This window comes from Ursus maritimus, unplaced genomic scaffold (assembly GCF_017311325.1).
Source record: "Ursus maritimus isolate PB19 unplaced genomic scaffold, ASM1731132v1 scaffold_11, whole genome shotgun sequence".
Lineage (NCBI taxonomy): Eukaryota > Metazoa > Chordata > Mammalia > Carnivora > Ursidae > Ursus > Ursus maritimus.
In genome coordinates, this window is record NW_024423453.1 from 39,506,665 (window position 1) to 39,526,907 (window position 20,243).

Sequence of the window (20,243 nt, forward strand, 5' to 3'; positions counted from 1 at the left end):
TTAAAGATCACTATAAGAAAAACAAAACTATAGGGCAATGGACTCAAAGAAAAAAAAGGGGGGGAGAGAAAGCAGCAGCAGTATTTGGTCCCAAAATGAACCACAATCAGTGGGTTCTGGAAAAAAAAAAAAAAAAGTAAATGGTTTCTTAATTAAAAGAATGATACAGCTACCAAAAAGCCAAAAAAAAAAAAAAAAAAAAGGAGATTTAGGGAAGCAGTATACCTAATGGTTAAGATCAAAATTTCAAGAACCAGGTTCCCTAGATCCTTAACCCACTTCCACCTCTTAATACTTGTGTGATCTTAAGCAGATGATTTAATCCAATACTTCTATCTTTCTCATAGGATTATTGCATGAATTAAATGAAACAGAGCATCCAGTTGAATGCTTAAAATGCAATAACTATTAACGATAGCTAGTAACTAGATTACCTCAACTACTACTAACAAATTGTATATGAGTATAAAACTTAGTCAAGAACTCAAGAGAGGACTAAAACCCTACAAAAAGAGGAGGGAAAATTAAAAATTGAAGTTATAAAGTTTATTAAAAAAAACTTGCAGAACATCCAGTACTTAAGAGGCAGTAAGTATTCAAAAAACATTAACTAATGATAATATTACAAATGCTGATCAGTAGGATTACAAATAATTTTTATTTTCATCTTTAGACTCTTATACAATTTTACAATTTGTATGCAAAACTGTGCCATTACATCAAAATCAACTAAAACAACCATGTTTTTAAAAATTAAAACCATCACACACACCATTTCATCATGTACCTTTGTATCATAATTCTGTTCCTTTAAGGGAAAAAGATCCGATATTCAGTAAAAATAATATGCCATTCAGAATTTGAACATTTCATTACTTTCAGAGTATAGATTCTGGAGTTTAAGACTGCTGGGTTGGAATCCCATCATTTACTAGCTCCGTTAGCTTGAATAAATTATTCAAGCTCTCTGTTCCTTAGATTCCTCATTTATACAATGGGAATTACAAAAGTATACAACTCAAGAAGTTGTTGGACTTATTAGGACATGTGAAGCACTTACAGTGCTTAATATGTAACTATATATTATTTTTAGTATTATTACTCTGATATATTAACTCCATTTATATAAATAATACTTTCCAATATTCTAAGATTCTAAAATCACTGTCAAAAGAATTGGTTACTAGCCCCTCTAATATCAACTACTGTTATATCACAAAGAGTTCTCACTCTCAATACTCTGACCTTAGAGGAAAGATGTATCAGCTAAGAGTCTATGAAAGAAATACTGTAACTTACTATATCTCTGAAGACAACTGCCCTAAGCCGATTAATATCCATGTCTTGTAGGAGCTTGTCAAAATCTCTTACTGGAGATATACCACCAGTTACAATGTCCACAGGACTCTATTTAAGACAAAAAATTTATATATACATTATGTAGACATTTAAAAAAATTAGCACAGTTTTCCAAATACCAGGGGGGGGAAAAGTTATAATGCTGTTCTTCCCAGTTTACTTTTCCTACTTCCTTCTCTCTTCTTTTTTTGGGTACTGGAATAGAGGTGAGGGTTACAGAAGGGAGTCATAAAGGAAAAAACAAACTGCATGTTAACTTATGAAGTACATGAAATACAAATTGACATATTCAAAGGAAAAAGTATCAAAGACATTAAGAAAAGTAAACATTTGGAAATGAAGACAAGATTAAGTATAAGCAAATCTTTACTGTAGATTTAAACGCAAATATTTGAATGTTATGTCCACAGACTAAAATAACTATTTCAGAACCTCTGTCAGATTTAACTTTTTGTTGAAATGAACAAATAAATTTAAGATCTTAATCATAAAGTAAAAGGCACTTTATTTAATTAATTATTCTGTATGCTTACCTTTGCTGCAGATTTCCCCATGGGAATCAGGCTGTGCATTGTTTTCTGGCCTTTGGCTGTATCTCCTCTAGCTTTCAGTTGTGAATGCTGTTGACACTCTAAACAATTCCTTACTGCCACTGCACACACTGTAATTTATTTTAAGAATAAGATTGGGCAAGAAAAGAAAAATTTTTTTTAAGATTTTGGAACGGATAAAAATCACCTACATAATATGATTTACATAAGCTTTTATCTGAAACAGATTACCTTCAGCAAATTCCTAAAATGTCCCTGGACTTTATCACCTAGTGTTTGTTTTCTGACTTTGTTAGCTACTCTGTTAGGGCCCCGTGCTAAGAGAAAATCATTTCAGGAATCTTAATCAACAGGCCAGTGTTTCATAGATCTCACCGAAGCTAAACTAGAATGATCTTAATTAAGGAAAAGATAGGGAAGAAAAGAACTGAAAGATAGAAAAGAACAGAAAGCAAATCACATTGCCATGAACTAGTCTAGGATAATAACCTGCCACCACCTTCATCAAAGCAAAATAGTTAAACTTAAAACTTGCATGTTTTTCTTACTATGTATCATTATAGCATATTAATAGAGACTGACAGATGGTATAGCATTTATAGAAAATATTTACAGCGTCTACATTTTACTGGATCTCATTAAAACCATTAAAAAGGTGGGGGACAGAAAAGAAAGAGGCTGTGATTAATATACAATCCAAAATAACCCCTCTAGTATTTTGTAAATGAAACAAGTCAGACTGAGAAAGACAAATACCAAATAGTTCCACTCATAAGTGGAATCTAGAAAAAAAGAAAGAATAAACAAACGACAAGTACAGTCAGGCCTATAAATACAGGAAACAAACTGATGGATACCAGAGGGGAGGGTGGTAGGAGGTGGGCAAAATGGGTGAAGGGGAGAGAGAGATATAGGCCTCCAGTTATAGCATGAGTAAATCAAGGGAATAAAAAAGAGAACATAAGGAATACAGTCAATGATACCGCAACAGCAATATAACTGGACACAGCCTAATGTACAAACCTTTCAACTCACTAAGTTGTATACCTGAAACTAATGTAAATTGTGTGTCAACCATACTCAAAATAAGAATTTTATCCAATAGAAGCCAGTGTATTTATAAGCCAAAGGCTCCCCGAATCTTTGTTCAAGATTTGATGTTTCAGTATATTACTACCAGATATTAACCTTTTTTGTTGTTTTTGATTGAACACTTTCATAAATACTGTACTCTTAAAATGGTGATCTTCTCTAAGCATAAATCTTATAGCATTCATGTTATATGTAATTATGAACTATTACAGAGTCTGTAATAGCACTGTTTGCTAACCACTGAAAGAGTTATATAAATCCCAGAATTCGGATGTAACATTTACAACAGCTTAAAGTAAGTAGTAAATTAAATGCATCACCTGTTCAAAAAAACAATTACCTCTCTATATGTCTCCCCAATCAGACAATTACTCTGGTTACTTAGAAATTAATTTTGAAGTTTAAATGATCAGTCAGGTAATGCAAAAGCGATTATGAATTGCTTGATATCATGTAAATCATCTTAATTTCCAATCAAATCAGTAGCACTCAGGGTATTTGAACTGAACAAGAGTAGGAGAACAAATCAGGGACAAAATAGCAAACTTCTATGTGGACTCTAAATACCACCAGACTGTCATAAGGCTAGCAGACAAAGAATTGAGACAGAGAAGTATTCAGAAAGTTGCAAGAGAACACCAAAGGTTAGAGAAAAGGAAGGAGTATAGTGAGGGAAGGAGGAAGAGAAAATATGGAATATAACTTTGTCAAATTTAAAATCAGGCCCAGAAAAATAACTTTTGTACTACTTTTGTCCCAGGTTGAATAAAATCAAGTTTGGGTATCACAAAGTTAAAAACTATGCCACATTCATCAGTCTCAGTAGTACAAGTTACTCTTATTGTTGTCATCCTGCCTTCTTATCTCCAACCTCAGAAAAGAACAAGAGGAGACCAGGGATCAAATATTTGGATTATACACCAAGCTTACCATACTCTATTAAAGAAATCTTGAATGAGTTGTTTTCTGAATCTCACTTGCATTTATAAGAAGACATGGTGCTGGGGTAGATTAAATCATGAAAACGAGGGAGATAGAGTTATTTCCCTAATTTCTAAATTTAATGCTTGAATATAGTGAAACACTGATAGTGTAGCCTTATACTTGTAATTCCAGAAATACACTCTTTATAGAAAAGTCACAAAGTTTTAAAAATGCCACATACAAAATTAATGGAGTGAAAAATATTTAAATTGTATTACTAACAGAAAATTTAAGGAAGTATTTATAACAGAAAGAAGAGGAACACAAGGTAAACTATATTCAATTCTAACTTTACCAATTATAGCTTTTGGATTTTAAATACGTTTCCTAATTTCTCTGATCTCAAATATCCTCATGAGTAAAAGAAAACAATTGCTGACTCACTGAAAATCTGCAATAACAAATGACAGTAGTCAATAAATGAGTAGCTTTTGGTTTTTTATACTCACCATTTGAATCTCTTAATTAAAATTTTAAAACAAACTTCTAAAAACTGTGACATCCAGTTCTTTAGAACATCCTACGTTTAAAAGTACTCTGAAAAGCATTTTGAGTAAAAATGATCATTGCACCAAAAAAAGTCTATCTGTTCATGTAATAGATATTTCTGCTAAAAATGGGAAAATCTTTCTAAATAATTAGATTTTCCACTTTTAATGTTATAGTACATAAATGCTTTATTTCTGATCTATCTTCATGCGGCCATAGTTCCCAAAGGTTTTGCTTGCATTTCTTCGTCCCCCTCTCCCTAGTTGCTTTTCTCCATTTAATAAGCAAATCCTTAACAAAGTCTCAGTATTTACAACTAGATACAAGAACTTTTCTGCATAGAGAAAAATTCTTCTGCCTCACCAAAGGAAGCCCTGATGACACTAAAACTTCTTTTCATGTATTTTAACTTTTACCTAAGCCAGAGCTGCTGCCAGGAGAAGAACGGAGATTTAATAATTTCAGGAACTGCTTCAACAAATTACCACACTTTATTTTGATAAAGGCTGTACTGGAATGATGCTAGTTTAGAACCCTGCCACTCAAGCGTGTTTTTAAGACAGCAGTTTCAACGTCACCTGGGATTTGTTAGACAATTATAGACCTCACCTCAGACCTATATAATTAAACTGCATTTTAACAAGATCCTCTGGTGATTCTTGTGTAGAAATCATCTTAAAATTTAAGAAGCACTATTTTTGAGCAAAGAAAGACCAGAGGAGGAGTGGTAATGGTGACCACAATCAACTTGGATTTTTTAAAACATGTCCTTCCCCTAGCCAACTTTGTAATTACTAATATAGCATAGAACATACATAATCTTCACTCTTTGGAGATTAAAAAAAAGCATATGACAAATTGTCTAGCACACATTTTTCCACTAACAGATGAAATATAATTTTCAATCTAATATGTCAAGATTACTGAAAGATCTTCAAGTAAATTCCTAACGGGTTTTAACATCTCACCTAGTCGAAGACACTGTCGCAAAATTCCACCAGAAGACATACTTTTTTCAGCTTCAATTTCAGTAAAGCCAAGAGAACTTGCAAATATAAGCACATCCACAAGGCTGATTAGCCTCTGCAAAAATGTTACAGAGGCTTCTATTGAAAGGCCTTGAGTAGGTTCAATATTCTCCAGCTCGTGCTGTAAGGAACAAAATTTGACATTTACATCTATATTGTCATCAACATCTAGTTTTCTTAGATGCATTTCCCAAATTTCTAAGTTTTATAAAAAGCCAGGCTTTCAGATATCTAGTTCAACAGAATGACTTCCTTTTTCATCTAAAAAGAAGGCAATGGTAATGTACAGGTGAACCACCATCAGCCATATTCACTAGCTGACTCATCCCTAAGAAATCGACATACTTTTTAGTCCTTTTATTCCTGGAACAGGTAACAGTAAGAGATCCAGTTGCTTTTTTGGCTTAGAACGCCTATGATACGTAACCACCACATTCAACTCTTAACGAAGATTCATAACAATCATGTTTTCACACCAATTTTATATAATAGTTAAGTCCTTACTGTAGCCGATGTAGCCGCTGAAAGCAATGGCAGTATACCCCCACAAGCCATGACCATATTGTCCATCACTTGAGAGATGAGATGAATTGTGTTGTGTACAAAGATGACGTTATCACTGCTATTCACGAAGTCCATAACTGTCTTTGTTGAATGGCTGGCCAAAGATAAATGATGTTTACTGACAAAGCTAAAGAAAAGAAATCAGTTTGCCTACTTGAGGGGAGGGAGGATAAGAAGGTGCTTTCACTTCATCATGAAAGCTGAGGTAATGATAGTGATACAGCAGGCAAGTTGAGGATGTACTTCCTTCAGAAGATGTAGACCATTCCATATCAGGAGATACTATCCATGCCCCTTTTTAGTGCTGAAACATATAACACTATTCATCTTGTATACCAAAAATTGAATTATTCTTAACTGGGAACAAAACTGAGAAGTCGTGTAGCAAAAGTTAAGAGGTAGATGGCGTTAAATGTGCTATTAAAAATGAACTTTCTATTAACATTTTCTTAGATAATCCCATAAAACATTTTCAAACAGTGTTAAGTGTAGTATACAAATAACAATAACCAATTAGGCGTTTTAAATCATAAATCATACAATAGATAATCTGAACTATACAGAGGTTTTATATCAAAACTACATTGGAGAACTGGATCCTCTATTTAAAGTCCATTTTTTTTTTAGTACTCCTAGTAATAAACCACTTTAGTAGATCTACCTTTAGGTGAATTAGATGCTATAAAATATGCTACAGGAAATCTGCAGCAAATTTTTTTAAAAATCTCTGATTTTAAAGTTTTTGTACTTCAGACAGGGTAGCTTATTTTTATAATGGAGAATAAAAGTAAATTCAATAAACTATACCAAAGAAATAATTTATATTTTACTTTTTAACCAAATGTCTGAAATTAATTGCAAAATGATAACTATATAAACTTCTTTGAAAACAAAGACCAGGGGTTCCCTGGGTGGCTTAGTCGGTTAAGCGTCTCACTCTTGATTTCAGCTCAGGTCATGATCTCAGCGTTGTGAGATCAAGCCCCACGTTGGGTTCCGCACTGGGCATGAAGTCTGCCTAAGATTCTCTCTCACCCTCTCTAAAAAGCCAAAAACCAAAAAACAAACAAACAAACAAAAATAAACTTTATACACATCTTCTGTAACAAACATATGGACAAACCTTCTCCACATCTGTATATCTGTTTCTATTGAAAATAATAGATCAGTGAGCAAACGCTGATGCATTTGAGACCATTTGAACTCAGGAATACGAAACAGAGCAGATCTGGAATCCCTCCTTTGTCCATTAACTCCATCTGGTGCTGTTCCTTGACCTGGTTCCTCCTGCCGCCTTGACATCTAATACAGTAAATTTAAAAGAGTAGTAAAATAAATTCAAAGAATGCATTAATAATATAATAGCTTCAGTGCAATTCATCTAACAAATGATATTTTAAAATACTAAGGAACCAAATTAGAGAAAAATTATCAATGAGTAATAACATTAAAACTTTTAACACATTTAGAGCGAAGTTATAAAAAATGCTAAACTACCATAATTCAACAGTAATTAGCTTGCAACCATGTTAGTATTATTGCCAGCAAATGTAGCATTTTTTAAAAGAAATGATTCTTAGATTTGAATATTAGCATGAAAGAAGGCAGTACTGGATTATAAATTGGTTAGAATTAAAAACAAACATAAAGATAACAGAACTAAGAACCAACAAAATGGTTGGCTGAACAGAAAGGGAAATGACAACATGCAATCAACCACTGTCTCCTGAATCACTCTGAGATACTAGTAAAGGAGAAAGAAGTACCTTTAGATCTCAGAAAGGCTCCTCCCCTCTTACAAAGCAAACAGACCTCATGGTCTGTTTCCTCATGGAAGGAATCTTAAACTACATACTTTATATATAAAATTATACACTGGCAGGTGGTTCTGCAGGAAGACAGTCCTAGATTTTGTTGGAGAATTAAGGTACTAACTATGACTGGGTTATCAAATAAAGGGTAAAGGCAAGTATTTCCAATATTTGCTTTATAAACTGGAATTATTACAATCCTATAACTTGAAAGTAGTAACGTTTGGTGATGCTTTGGTAATAAAAACTGCCATTTAATGAACTCACACTAAAATCTTGCACTAAAGATAACAAATGTAATCTTTACATTCATTGTATTTATATAATTGCAAATAGGGTATGAACAAACTCCAAAATAAAATATAACTATATACACTTGCACTATTTTAATTCAATGCAAATACACTTCAAGAAGATAATAAATATAATCACCTCGGGCGCAGGTTGATGAGGATGACATGCTTCCATGTTTGTACTGGCCTTCAATTCCAATCTCTCAGTATCTGTAGCAACACTGGAAACATCTAATTTAGCAATCCTCTGCTCAGAAGTAGTAGGAGACTCAAAGACAGGAGAATCACCAATTAATTTGGTTTCTCTTGCAAAGTTAGTTGTTTTCTTCCCTTCCTCTAGCATCTCACCAACGTCTGATTGTACAGGTGTCTGGGAAACAGTAGTATCTGGTGAGGTAGCTGAAGACCCTGATGCTGTCATAGTCAAGATTCCAGAATCTTTGGAATCTTGAGTTTCACCATCAGTTTGCTTCTTACTTAGAGATTCTTGGTCTTGAAATATTAATTTGTTGTCATTACTAAGCATGTCCACTCTTTCACTGGCTTCAGATGCAGCTGGAGACAAACTATCTTCTTGGAGCTCTGTGGATAGACTGGCTTCCTCAGTAGGACTACTTTCTACCTTCAGTTCTACGTAATCATCATCATCTTCCTCTACTATAGACTTATCCAATAATTCTGGCACCTCTGAGGCATCCTCTTCTGAAGGAGAACTTATAGAAGCAGTTACTTCACTAACAGTCATTATATCTTTGCCACTTGTTTTAAAAGAATTAGAGGAAACAGTCTCAGCTTCTATCATATCAGAGGATACTTCTAAATCACCTGTATTAACTATTTCATTTATCAGTGTGTCTTCTACCGGGACTTCATATAGTAACTCTTGACTTTCTTGACCAGTTTTCCTTTCTTCATTAGATGCGTTAGGAGTCTGCAGTTCAACGTTGGAAGCGGAGTCTACTGAAATTGTCTTCTTAACAGTTGACTTTTCATCACTATTTCTGGTGATATGAGGAGACACAGGACAAGGCTTCACATCTGATTGCTGGGATGATACTGAAACATTAACATCCCTGATAATGGCAGAGACTGCTTCAACTGGACTTGAACATTGTCCTATTTCTTCATCAACTTTTCCCTGGTGTTCTCTAAACATATTCGCAAGATTTTCTTTGTGTATTTCAAAAGTGACCTAGATGAAAAACATAAGATCAGTCAAAATATGAAAAAAAAGAAAGAAAAGGGTATACAGAACATAAAAAAAAATATTTAACAATTTTTCAAATAAATGTTTTATATAATGCAATAAGGTAATTTTCTTAGAATATCCTTATCTTATAAAATAAAAAGTAAGTCAATCACAAAAACACAAAATAAAAAAAAATGATAGCTAGACTTAATGCTGACAGGTAGCACGGCATTAAACCACAATAAGAACATTCTTAGTCTATTCTTAGACATGTATATGAAAAGAATATACTACCCTACAATATCGATATATACTGCATATATATACCATGTATATACTATACTGAATATACTGACCTCTTTAACTTGTACCAGCAACTAAATATATATATATATACCATTGTGAAGGGCTTTGTGCCCTAAATAATACATTGTTTCAATTGCAATGAAAACCCATTTCCCCATGATTCATCCCCAACAGAGAAAAAAAAATCAATTAATTATGCCCACTATTACAGCAGCTCTCCATATATTTATTAAGGTAGTAAAACATTTTCTTACTAAGCTAATACAAATTCTTTCAGCAATGAAAAAAGAATACAACCATTCCCCAAAGGTCGACCACAATTTTCAAAGTCTACACTGGTCAAAATAATTTGCAAGTTCCAGGTCATCCATCCATCCATCCATTCATTCCACTTCCATGTGAATGACTACTATGTAACTGGCACTGTAAACATCCCCATATCATGGTTAGCCTTTTACCCATTTACCTTGATAATTTTCTTATCAAAGTTTATTATAGCTACCATTATGTGATTGCCACTGGTATTATAATAGGAAACACCCCCCCAAAAAGAAGTGTAATACATGCAGAAAGTATAGGCATAATTAAGCTTACCAATGCTACAACTATCTGTCCCTATAATCTACACTACTATAATATACACAGCAAACTGAACCTTTACAACAGACCTTTACTGAGCCCTAGTATGGGAGGATGGTAGTAAATGACAACAAAAGATGATTTTTTGTGCACAAAGATCCATAGACCTTTTTGAATCGTAGGCATGTATACACATGGGTAAAAGGCAAACAAACATATAAATAATGCATTATGCACATATTTTTATAGCAATTTACTAGCCTTTACTCAGGATATATACAGTATGCTTGCGCCATAATGGAATACAGTTCAAAATAGAAATGTTTAGGAAATAAACATTTTCCTAATTCTAAATATTTGGGAAACTTTTTTGAATATTTCAAAATGAAATGCATATATTTCACACCATAGAGTAAAACAGCACAGTAAACATTAACAAAATACCAATTTCTTTTATAACCAGAAAGCAAACATTTTCCTGAACTAAGTTTCTGTTGTTATTGTTGTTGTTGTTGTTGTTTTTAAGTAGGCTCTACACCCAACATGGGCTTGAACTCACGACCCTGAGACTGTCTCATGCTCTACCAACTCAGTAAGACAGGTTCCCTGACCTAAGTTATTTCAATTGACCAATTCCTCTTCATTTATTCAGCAAAATTTACTGAACATCCAAAGCATTCCAGGCACTGTGTGATGAACAACACAATGTCCCTGCCTTCATAGAACTTACATTCTAATGAAAGAAACTGACAACATAAAAATACAAAAATATAAGATAACGTTAAGTAATAGAGCTTTGAAGGGGAAAAAAGAGAGTAACTGAAGATGACAGGCTAGGTGGGAGGGTGAGTTTAACTACAGTAACTGGGGAAGATCTCTAAGGATATTACATTGAACAGAGGTAAGAATAAAGTGAGAGAACAAGTTACACGAATATCAAAAGGAAAAGAGCTTCAGGAAGGAGGAAAAATGAATGCAAAGTCCCTGGTCGCCAAAATGAGCTTGGTATGTTTGAGGAACAATAAGTTGAAAGAGAACTGTAGATGATAAGGTTACAGAGGTAGGCATTGGCTAGATCATACTTACAGAGAATTATAGACTGTATTAAAGACTTTGAATTTTATTCTGAATGTGAGAGAGCCATCAGAAAATTCTGAGTAAGAGAAAGATGTCTGATTTCTTAAGGTATCATTCAGTCTATTTGGAAATCTGACTTTAGGAAGATCATTATTACACTGATATGACAATTATTATTGTCTAAGGAAGGCAAGTTTCATACTACCAACCTCACAGTGATTTTGAAAATAGATCCTTTAGTGTATAAGTTTAGTTTTCTATAATCATTTGCTTTGATTTTATTCAAATTAAGGATTTTTAAAATTTCATTATAAAATATATCAATAAACATGAATATATACAGTTTATACACAGATTAAAGAATAATCTTTAAATCCCATATACCTACTATCCATGTCAAGAAATGGAACACTACTACCTCACAATTCCTCTATGTGCCCATCCTCAACTTCCCCAACTCTATCAAGAGGAAATCACAATCCTAACATTTTTACTGTTTCCTACATGTTTTTTTTTTTTTAACAGTTCTACTACTATATAGTAAACATACTTATCATGTTTAGTTTGGGAAGCCAAGTACAGCACAAACCTAGCCAGCTTTATGAGGAAAGGGCAATATTACTGTAATTAACTAAAGGCTACTAGAAGACAAGCTACAGAGAATCAATGAATTGGAACAGGGCTTCAGTTTCTCTAAGAGGATACATAAGGCTATTCCTGGGAAGTCTGTCGGCAAGGCCATTAGGAAATACTGGGAAATACACAGGTCAGGAGAATTGAAGCAACTGAGTGTGGGCCAGGTAATAAATAACTGGCATGAATAAGATAGAGGAAGTAGACTACTTTATATTTTCCAATTCTCACCACAGTCTACCTCTACTCTCAGAAGTAAATCAAAGCAGACCACTTTTTCAAGCAGTGAAATGAGAAAGCTCAAGTGATCCACGCAGAAGTAGAAGAGACAGCACGAACTGAATCAGTACATGGTCAAGACAAGTCAAGTAGTTCTAAGAATATGGGCCCATCACATGTAGGTAATTTGCTCTCAGGTTTTTTAAAAAACTGTTATAAAGGTAGCTGGCATTTCATTGACAATAGCTTCCCCCCATATCTGTCTATTAAGTAAACTGTTCCAATTTGGAAGGACTGTCTTATGTCTACTACACAGCTGCCATTACAGGATCTCCTTTCTCCATTGTCCTGGAGATCCCTTCTTATCTCTCTTCTATGTCGCCTCTCCTGTTTCCTATGTCCCAAATTTTTCTCTTCGTTTCATTCTCTCCTTTTGGTGCTGTATATCCTCCAGTACCTTCTTGAAAAAAGGGTATATATAAACTAAGTTTTTGAGACCTGAAAACATATTTATTTTACCTTCATACTTGATTAGTAGATTGATTATAAAACCACAGGTTGGAAAGCATTTAACCTCAGAATTTGAAAAGTATTTCTTCATAGCCTTCTTATTTCTGTGCTTACTGTTGGGAAGTCTGAGCCTACTCTGATTCCTGATCCTTTATAAGACTTATTCTGTTCCCTGTAAAATCTTGTAAAATCTCTTTGCTCCTAGTGCTTTCAAATTTCACACTGATTCTCAACATAGGTCTATTTTCATCCATTGTGTTAAATATCCACTGGGCCTTCCAATCTAGCAACAAATATCCTTGGTTCTGGGAAATTTTCTTGAATCAATTTTATTTTATACATTTGTCCCCCTTTTCACGTATTCTCACTTTCTGGGATTAGTATCTTTTGACATTGCACTGAATAGTCCTCTAATTTTCTTACCATTTCTCTATTTTCCAAGGCTTTGTCTTTTGGTTCTACTATCTGGGAGAGTTCCTCAACTGACCCTTGAACATGTTTTTCATTTCTCTTTTGTGACTCTGGACTAGTCACTTGACTTTTCTGCTGCTTATATTTCTCCTCTCTAAAATGGGTTGTATAAGGGTATCAAAATCCCAGATTTCAAGTTATATTACAAAGCTGTAGTGATCAAAACAGTATGGTACTGGCACAAAAACAGACACAGATATCAATGGAACAGAACAGAAAAATGAGAGAGGAACTCACAACTATAAGGTCAATTAATCTTTGAGAAAGCAGGAAAGAATATCCAATGGGAAAAAGAATTCTCTTCAGCAAACAGTATTAGGGAAACTGGACAGCAATATGCAAAGAATGAAACTAGACCACTTTCTTATACCAAACACAAAAATGAGTTCAAAATGGATTAACGACCTAAATGTGAGACCTAAAACCATAAAAATCCTAGAGGAGAACACAGGCAATAAGTTCTTTGGCATCAGCTGTAGCAACTTCTTTCTAGATATGTCTCATGAGGGGCGCCTGGGTGGCTCAGTCGTTAAGCGTCTGCCTTCGACTCAGGGCGTGATCCCAGCGTTCTGGTATCGAGCCCCACATCAGGCTCCCCCGCTGGGAGCCTGCTTCTTCCTCTCCCACTCCCCCTTGCTTGTGTTCCCTCTCACGCTGGCTGTCTCTATCTCTGTCAAATAAATAAATAAAATCTTTAAGAAAAAAAAAAAGATATGTCTCATGAGGCCAGGGAAATAAGGGCAAAAATAAACTATTGGGACTTCATCAAAATAAAAAGCTTTTACACAGCGAAGGAAACAATCAACAAAACTAAAAGGCAACCTCAAGAATAGGAGAAGATATTTACAAATGACATATCTGATAAAGGCTTAGTATCCAAAATATATAAAGAACTTATACAACTCAACACCAAAAAAACAAATAATCCAATTAAAAAACAGGCAGAAAACATGAGTTGACATTTCTCCAAAGAAGACGTACAAATGGCGAACAGACACATGAAAAGATGCTCAACATCTCAGCATCAGGGCAATACATATCAAAACTACAATGAGCTATCACCTCATATCTGTCAGAATAGCTAAACTCAACAACACAAGAAACAACATGTGTTGGCAAGACCATGAACAAAGGGGAACCTTCCTGCACTGTTCGTGGCAATACAAACTAGTACAGCCATTCTGGAAAACAGTATGGAGGTTCCTCAAATAGTTAAAAATAGAACTACCCTACGATATAGCCATTGTACTACTAGGTATTTACCTAAAGAATACAAAAATACTAATTCAAAGGGATACATGCACCCTGGTGTTTATAACAACATCATCTAGAATAGCTAAACTCTGGAAAGAGCCCAAATGTCCTTCGACTAATGAATGGATAATGAAGATGTGGTATATTACAATGGAATATTACTCAGCCATAAAAAAGAATAAAATCTTGCCAATTATATCCACATGGATGGAGCTAGAGACAATTATGCTAAGAAAAATTAGTCAGAGAAAGACAAACACCATATGATTTTGGTCATTTGTGGAGTTTAAGGGAAAAAAATTAGCAAAGGGGAAAAAAAAAAGAGAGGGGGGGGGTCAAACCAAGAAACAGACTCTTAACTACAGAGAATAAACCGATGGTTACCAGGGGGGAGGTGGGTGGAGAGATGGGTTAAATAGGTGATGGGGATTAAGGAGCACACTTGTTGTGATGAGCACTGGATGATGTATGGAAGTGTTGAATCACTGTATTATACATCGGAGACTAATATTACACTGTATGTTAACTAAAATTTAAATAAAAATTTAAAAAACAACAAATGGAGGTTTCAGGGTCACAGACTTAAAAATAAATAAGATCTGTAGCTCCCAAATAAAAGATATTAAGGGCAAAAAATAAATAAAAAATTCAAAATACAGAATTTTATATATACAAAATGCCAAAAAAATATTTTTAATGTAAGCATCAACTTTGCAGAAAATAAAAGGGGTATATCCTGGGGAGAAAGGTAGTACACATGCATGATAGACATCAAAGATAAATAGTAATAGGCTGGGAAATTTTCTAAAGCCCATACTCAGGCTAAGTAGCTGGAAAAGACAAAGTTTTTGGCAATAAGTTTGGAAACGGACCCAAAGGCTGGTCTCACCACAAACAGCAGGCTTAAATGTTCACTGGTATACTGTTCTAAATGTATGCTATTTCTACTGCATTGGTGGCCACCAAGGCATAAAAAGATCTACCAGCAATCATGCTGTTGAGACAGATGTGCATCTAGCAAATTGTTCTATATAACAAAGTCATGTTCTTCCAGTCAAAATTTATTGCACTATAACAGGTTAGCAGCAGTCACAAGATGCACCACCTAAAAACAGAAGAGTTTTCTATTCTCGTGAAATATAAATTATAATTCAAGACAAATGAACACCAAAAAAATTAGTCTGAATATGTCAAGATCATCACAGACACATATGTAAATATAAGTTTGCATCAATTAAATATAAAATACAAAAGACAGAAGAGAGGCATTAAGTGAAAACAATCATAAATGTTTTACTAGTGTTAAATGTATTCTGAGTTAGTATTCCAAGATACCAAGTTATACAGACTGACAGAACCGCTGCAAACCCGGTTCTGGAAAAACATGTAAAAAATCAACAAAGTGTGAGGTGTCAGAATATAAATAAACTATAAAACTTTTAGTGACTAAAACTAAAAATAAATCAAGGGGCACCTGGGTGGCTCAGTTGGTTAAGCATCCGACTTTTGATTTTGGCTCAGGTCATGATCTCGGGGTCCTGGGATGAAGCCCCAAGTCAGGCTCTGAGGTCAGCAGGATGTCTGCTTGGATTTTCTCTCTCCCTCTTCCTCTGCTCCTCCCTTTGTTTGCATGTGCTCTTTCTCTCAAATAAATAAATAAATCTTAAAAAAAAAAACTAAAAATAAATCCAAATAACAAATAAGCTAAAACACTGGATAATTAGTAGAGTAAGGATAAATTTTCATCCTATGACAAACCCAACATTGATATTCCCTAATGGGGGCAGGGGGGAACTGCTGCCTTACCCTCGTTCAACTAACATACATATCACAAAAGAAAGTTATCAGCAAAAATATTGTAATCCATCCCAAAACTAAGTATGCTCCTATACTGAGCATTGTTTTAAAGAATAAAGGAAACAGACTTGGGACTGAAAAGTTAGAACCTACATTACTGACACTACAAAATTCATTCAGTGTATTAAAACAGTAGAGTAAAATATCAAAATCCTATGACGATCTTTGCCCAACATAATTTTTAAGATGAATGCCAATTGTCATCTTAAACAACAGGAATTTAATGGACATCTTGAAACCTTAATATCTGATCTACATGATTACATCCAAATACTACAAGTAATTATATATTTTGAGTTGTTTGGTAATTGGTATAAACTTAGAAAAAATCTGTAAAATGAAAATAGTTCTGAACAAAAGCATTCACGGTTTTATATTAACGTTTTTATTAAGGTCACTAACATAGTGGTCTCAGCTAAACAAAACTTTGATAATACTTTACTGTATTCATAGTATACAGAGTCTCCCCGCCCTCACCCATGGTTTCACTTCCCACAGTTTCAGTTACCCACGGTCAACTATAGTCTAAAAATATTAAATGGGAAATTTCAGAAATAAACAATTCATGAGATTCATACTGTGTGCCATTCTGAGCAGCATCACGCACCATCCCACTCCATCCCACCCATGACGTGAATCATCTCTTCGTCCGGCATGTCCGTGTTGTATACACTGCCCATTAGTCACTCAGTAGCCATCTCAATTATCAGATCAGCTGTCACAGTATCACAATACATGTGTTCAAGTAACCCTTATTTCACTTAATAATGGTCCCAAAGTGCAAGAGTTGTGAGCTGGCAATTCATACATGCCAAAGAGAAGTCGTAAAATCCTTCTTTTAAGCAAAAAGGTGGACATTTTCAACTTAATAAAAGGAAAAGAAAAAACTCATATGGTGAGGTTGCTGAGATCTACAGTAAGAAAGAATCTTCTATCTGTGAAACTGTGAAGAGGAAAAAAAAAACTGTACTATTTTTGCTGTCACATCTCAGACTACAAAAGTTATGGCTATAGTGTGTGGTAAGTGCTTAGTTAAGATGGAAAAGGCATTAAATTTGTGGGTGGAAGACATGAATGGTAAACGTGTTCCAACTGACAGTAACATGTGCCAGAAAGCATTGAGCCTCAACAAAGACTTTAGGAAGAGATCTCCTGAAAAGAGTGACACCAAGCCATTTACTTCAAGGGATGGTTACACAATTTCAGGAATAGATTTGGACGGAAAAATATAAAAACTACTAGAAAGGCTATATCTGCTGATGAAGTAGCTGCTGCCACATTTATGGCAGAGTTGAAGAAGTTGATTAAAGAGAAAGGACACCAAGCCACCTGGCTGGCTCAATCGGTAGAGCATGTGACTCTTGATCTTGGTGTCATGACTGTAAGCCCCATGTTGGGTGTAGAGATTAAAAAATAAAATCGGATAGAGCGGCTAAAAATTTTAAAATAAATAAATAAATAATTTAAGAGACATTAAAAAAAAAAAAAAAGGGAAAGGACACCATCCAAAGCAAGTCTTCAACTGCAATGAAACTGGGCTCTTCCGGAAGATGTCCAATAGAACCTACATTCACAAAAATGTAAAGGAGGCACTAGGGCATAAAACATGGAAGCACAGATTAACTCTGGTACTACGCAGCAATGCTACAGAGTATATAATAATGCCAGGCATCGTGTACAGAGCAAAGAACTCACATGCTCTCAAAAACAAAGACGAGAATTAAATGCCCGTGTTCTGGCAACATAATCAGAAAGTGTGGGTGTCAACCATCTTATTAATAAAATGGTTCCACCAATGTTTCATCCCAGAAGTGAAAAAATACTTGGAAGAGGAAGGGTTAGAATTTGAAGTCCTATTATAGACAATGTACCTGGTCACCTTGAAACCTGAATTTTGGTTTGAAAATGAAAATGTTAAGGTTGTATTTTTACCTCCAAATATAACCTCACTGCTTCAGCCCCTTGACCAGGACATCATTTGGTTTGTCAGGGCCACAGCCATCCATCTGGTATCTGATTACATTTGACCAGCAACTGATGAAGAGCCCAATCTGGACATAATACAATGCTGGAAATCATTCATTATTGCTGATGCAGTAACATTCATTCATCAAAGCTGCAATGGATGAATTAAAACCAGAAATTATAAATGCCTGCTGGAAGAACCTATGAAGTCATGAATGATTTTAAAGGCTTCCCAGGGTTGATGGAGAAGTTGGGAAAATCATTCACTCAGCAAGACAAGTTAGTGGAAAGGATTTGCTGAAATGCTTAATGATGAAGTGGAAGAATATATTAGAAGCCACTGAAAAATGTTAACAAATGAGGAATTAGGAAAACTTTTTGAATCATCTACAGAGGAAGAAGAAATGGAAGGAGAACCAGCAATGTGGACATATAGAAATTTGCCTAAGTATTTCAAATGGCACAAACACTGAAGGAGAAAATTATGGAATATGATCCTTGGAACGGAGCATTTAAGTCACACATCTGATCACCAAAGGATTACAACTTCTGCAGCAACACTTTCATGCATCTAAAATAAAGTCAACAACTCCCATTACAATGTTCTCCCAAAAGGTTTTCTGCAAAAACAACCTTCCAACTATCGAGCATCCCCAACCATTGACATCACGTGCTCCTGACATCCAGCCACCAACATAGCTATGGCTCAATGATCCAGGGTCACTTAAAGCAGATGATCCTCCTTCTGATGTATTGCCACAAGCTCAATAGTAGCCATAATGCAATATCACAATGCCTACATCTATACACCTCACCTCATTCATCACATAGGCATTTTATCATCTCAAATCACAGGAAGAAGAAAGATGAATACAGTAAGATACTTTGAGAGAGACAGACCACATTCACATAACTTATGATAGTATATTGTTATACTTGTTCTATTTTATAACTATTTATTATTGTTAATCTCTTACTGTGCCTAATTTGTAAATAAAACTTTATCATAGGTATGTATGTATAGGAAAAAAACGAAGTACATACAGGGTTCAGTACTATCCATTGTTTCAGGCATCCACTGGGGGTCCTGGAACAAACACATTCTCTCCGGGTAAGGGGGAACTAGTGTAGTGCGTTACATAGAACTGACCTTCTCTGCTGGTTATACTCGGTTTAAGGAATTTCTCTTGTATTTCCATTGCCCTCTTCAGAGCCAATAGATGATATATATTTTTGCTATCACAAATTACCTCATGCATTTCTGTATTCATGATGTTCTTGCCAGTATTCACTTAAGTTACAACTTAAGTCAACTTATGTTGACTATCAACATATTCTTTTTAACCATTTGACATGAGACTCTTCATTCTAAAGATAAAGTGTAATTTTGTGTAATATATTTCTTTGTCACCTTCTAGCTATATTCATGACCAGCAGACAAACTTTCAACTGGCCATTTAAAAAGATAGGTTAGGGGCACCTGGCTGGCTCAGTCAGAACAGTGTGGAACTCTTAATCTTAAGGATGTGACTTTGAGCCCCACGTTGGATGTAGAGCTTACTTACATAAACTTTTTTTTAAAGATTTTATTTATTTATCTGAGAGTGAGAGAAAGAACACAAGCTGGGGGCAGGGCAGAGGGAGAGGGAGAAGCAGACTCCCTGCCCAGCGGGGAGCCTGACATGCTGCTCGATCCCAGGACCCCAGGATCACGACGTGAGCAGAAGGCAGATGCTTAACCGACTGAGCCACTCAGGCACCCCTAACTAAATAAACTTCTTAAAAAATAAGTATATAAATAATAAAAAGATAGGTTAAAATATCATTTTATGTTAAAATTTCAAGAGCAAAAGATGGTTTATATAATACATATTTCAGGGGCGCATGGGTGGCTCAGTAGGTTAAGTCCTGGATTCTTTATCACAGCTCACGGTTTGATCTCAGGGTCATGAGTGCAAGCCCCACACTGGATTATACACCCAGTACAGAGCCTAGTTTAAAATAATAATAAT

The 20,243-nt window shown here is 34.9% G+C and overlaps 1 protein-coding gene across 1 annotated transcript in view; it reads right to left on the reverse strand.

The window, feature by feature from the left end:
- The window catches only part of LRBA (LPS responsive beige-like anchor protein), a 762,114-nt gene that overhangs the window by 571,093 nt on the left and 170,778 nt on the right, over window positions 1–20,243 (reverse strand). Inside the window, exons 23-28 of the mRNA XM_040626351.1 lie at window positions 8,311–9,363; window positions 7,191–7,369; window positions 6,008–6,161; window positions 5,444–5,624; window positions 1,893–2,020; window positions 1,300–1,407 (exon numbers count right to left, since the gene is read on the reverse strand). Coding sequence (XP_040482285.1) covers window positions 1,300–1,407; window positions 1,893–2,020; window positions 5,444–5,624; window positions 6,008–6,161; window positions 7,191–7,369; window positions 8,311–9,363 — 1,803 coding nt within the window. The remainder of the gene's footprint in view (window positions 1–1,299; window positions 1,408–1,892; window positions 2,021–5,443; window positions 5,625–6,007; window positions 6,162–7,190; window positions 7,370–8,310; window positions 9,364–20,243) is intronic.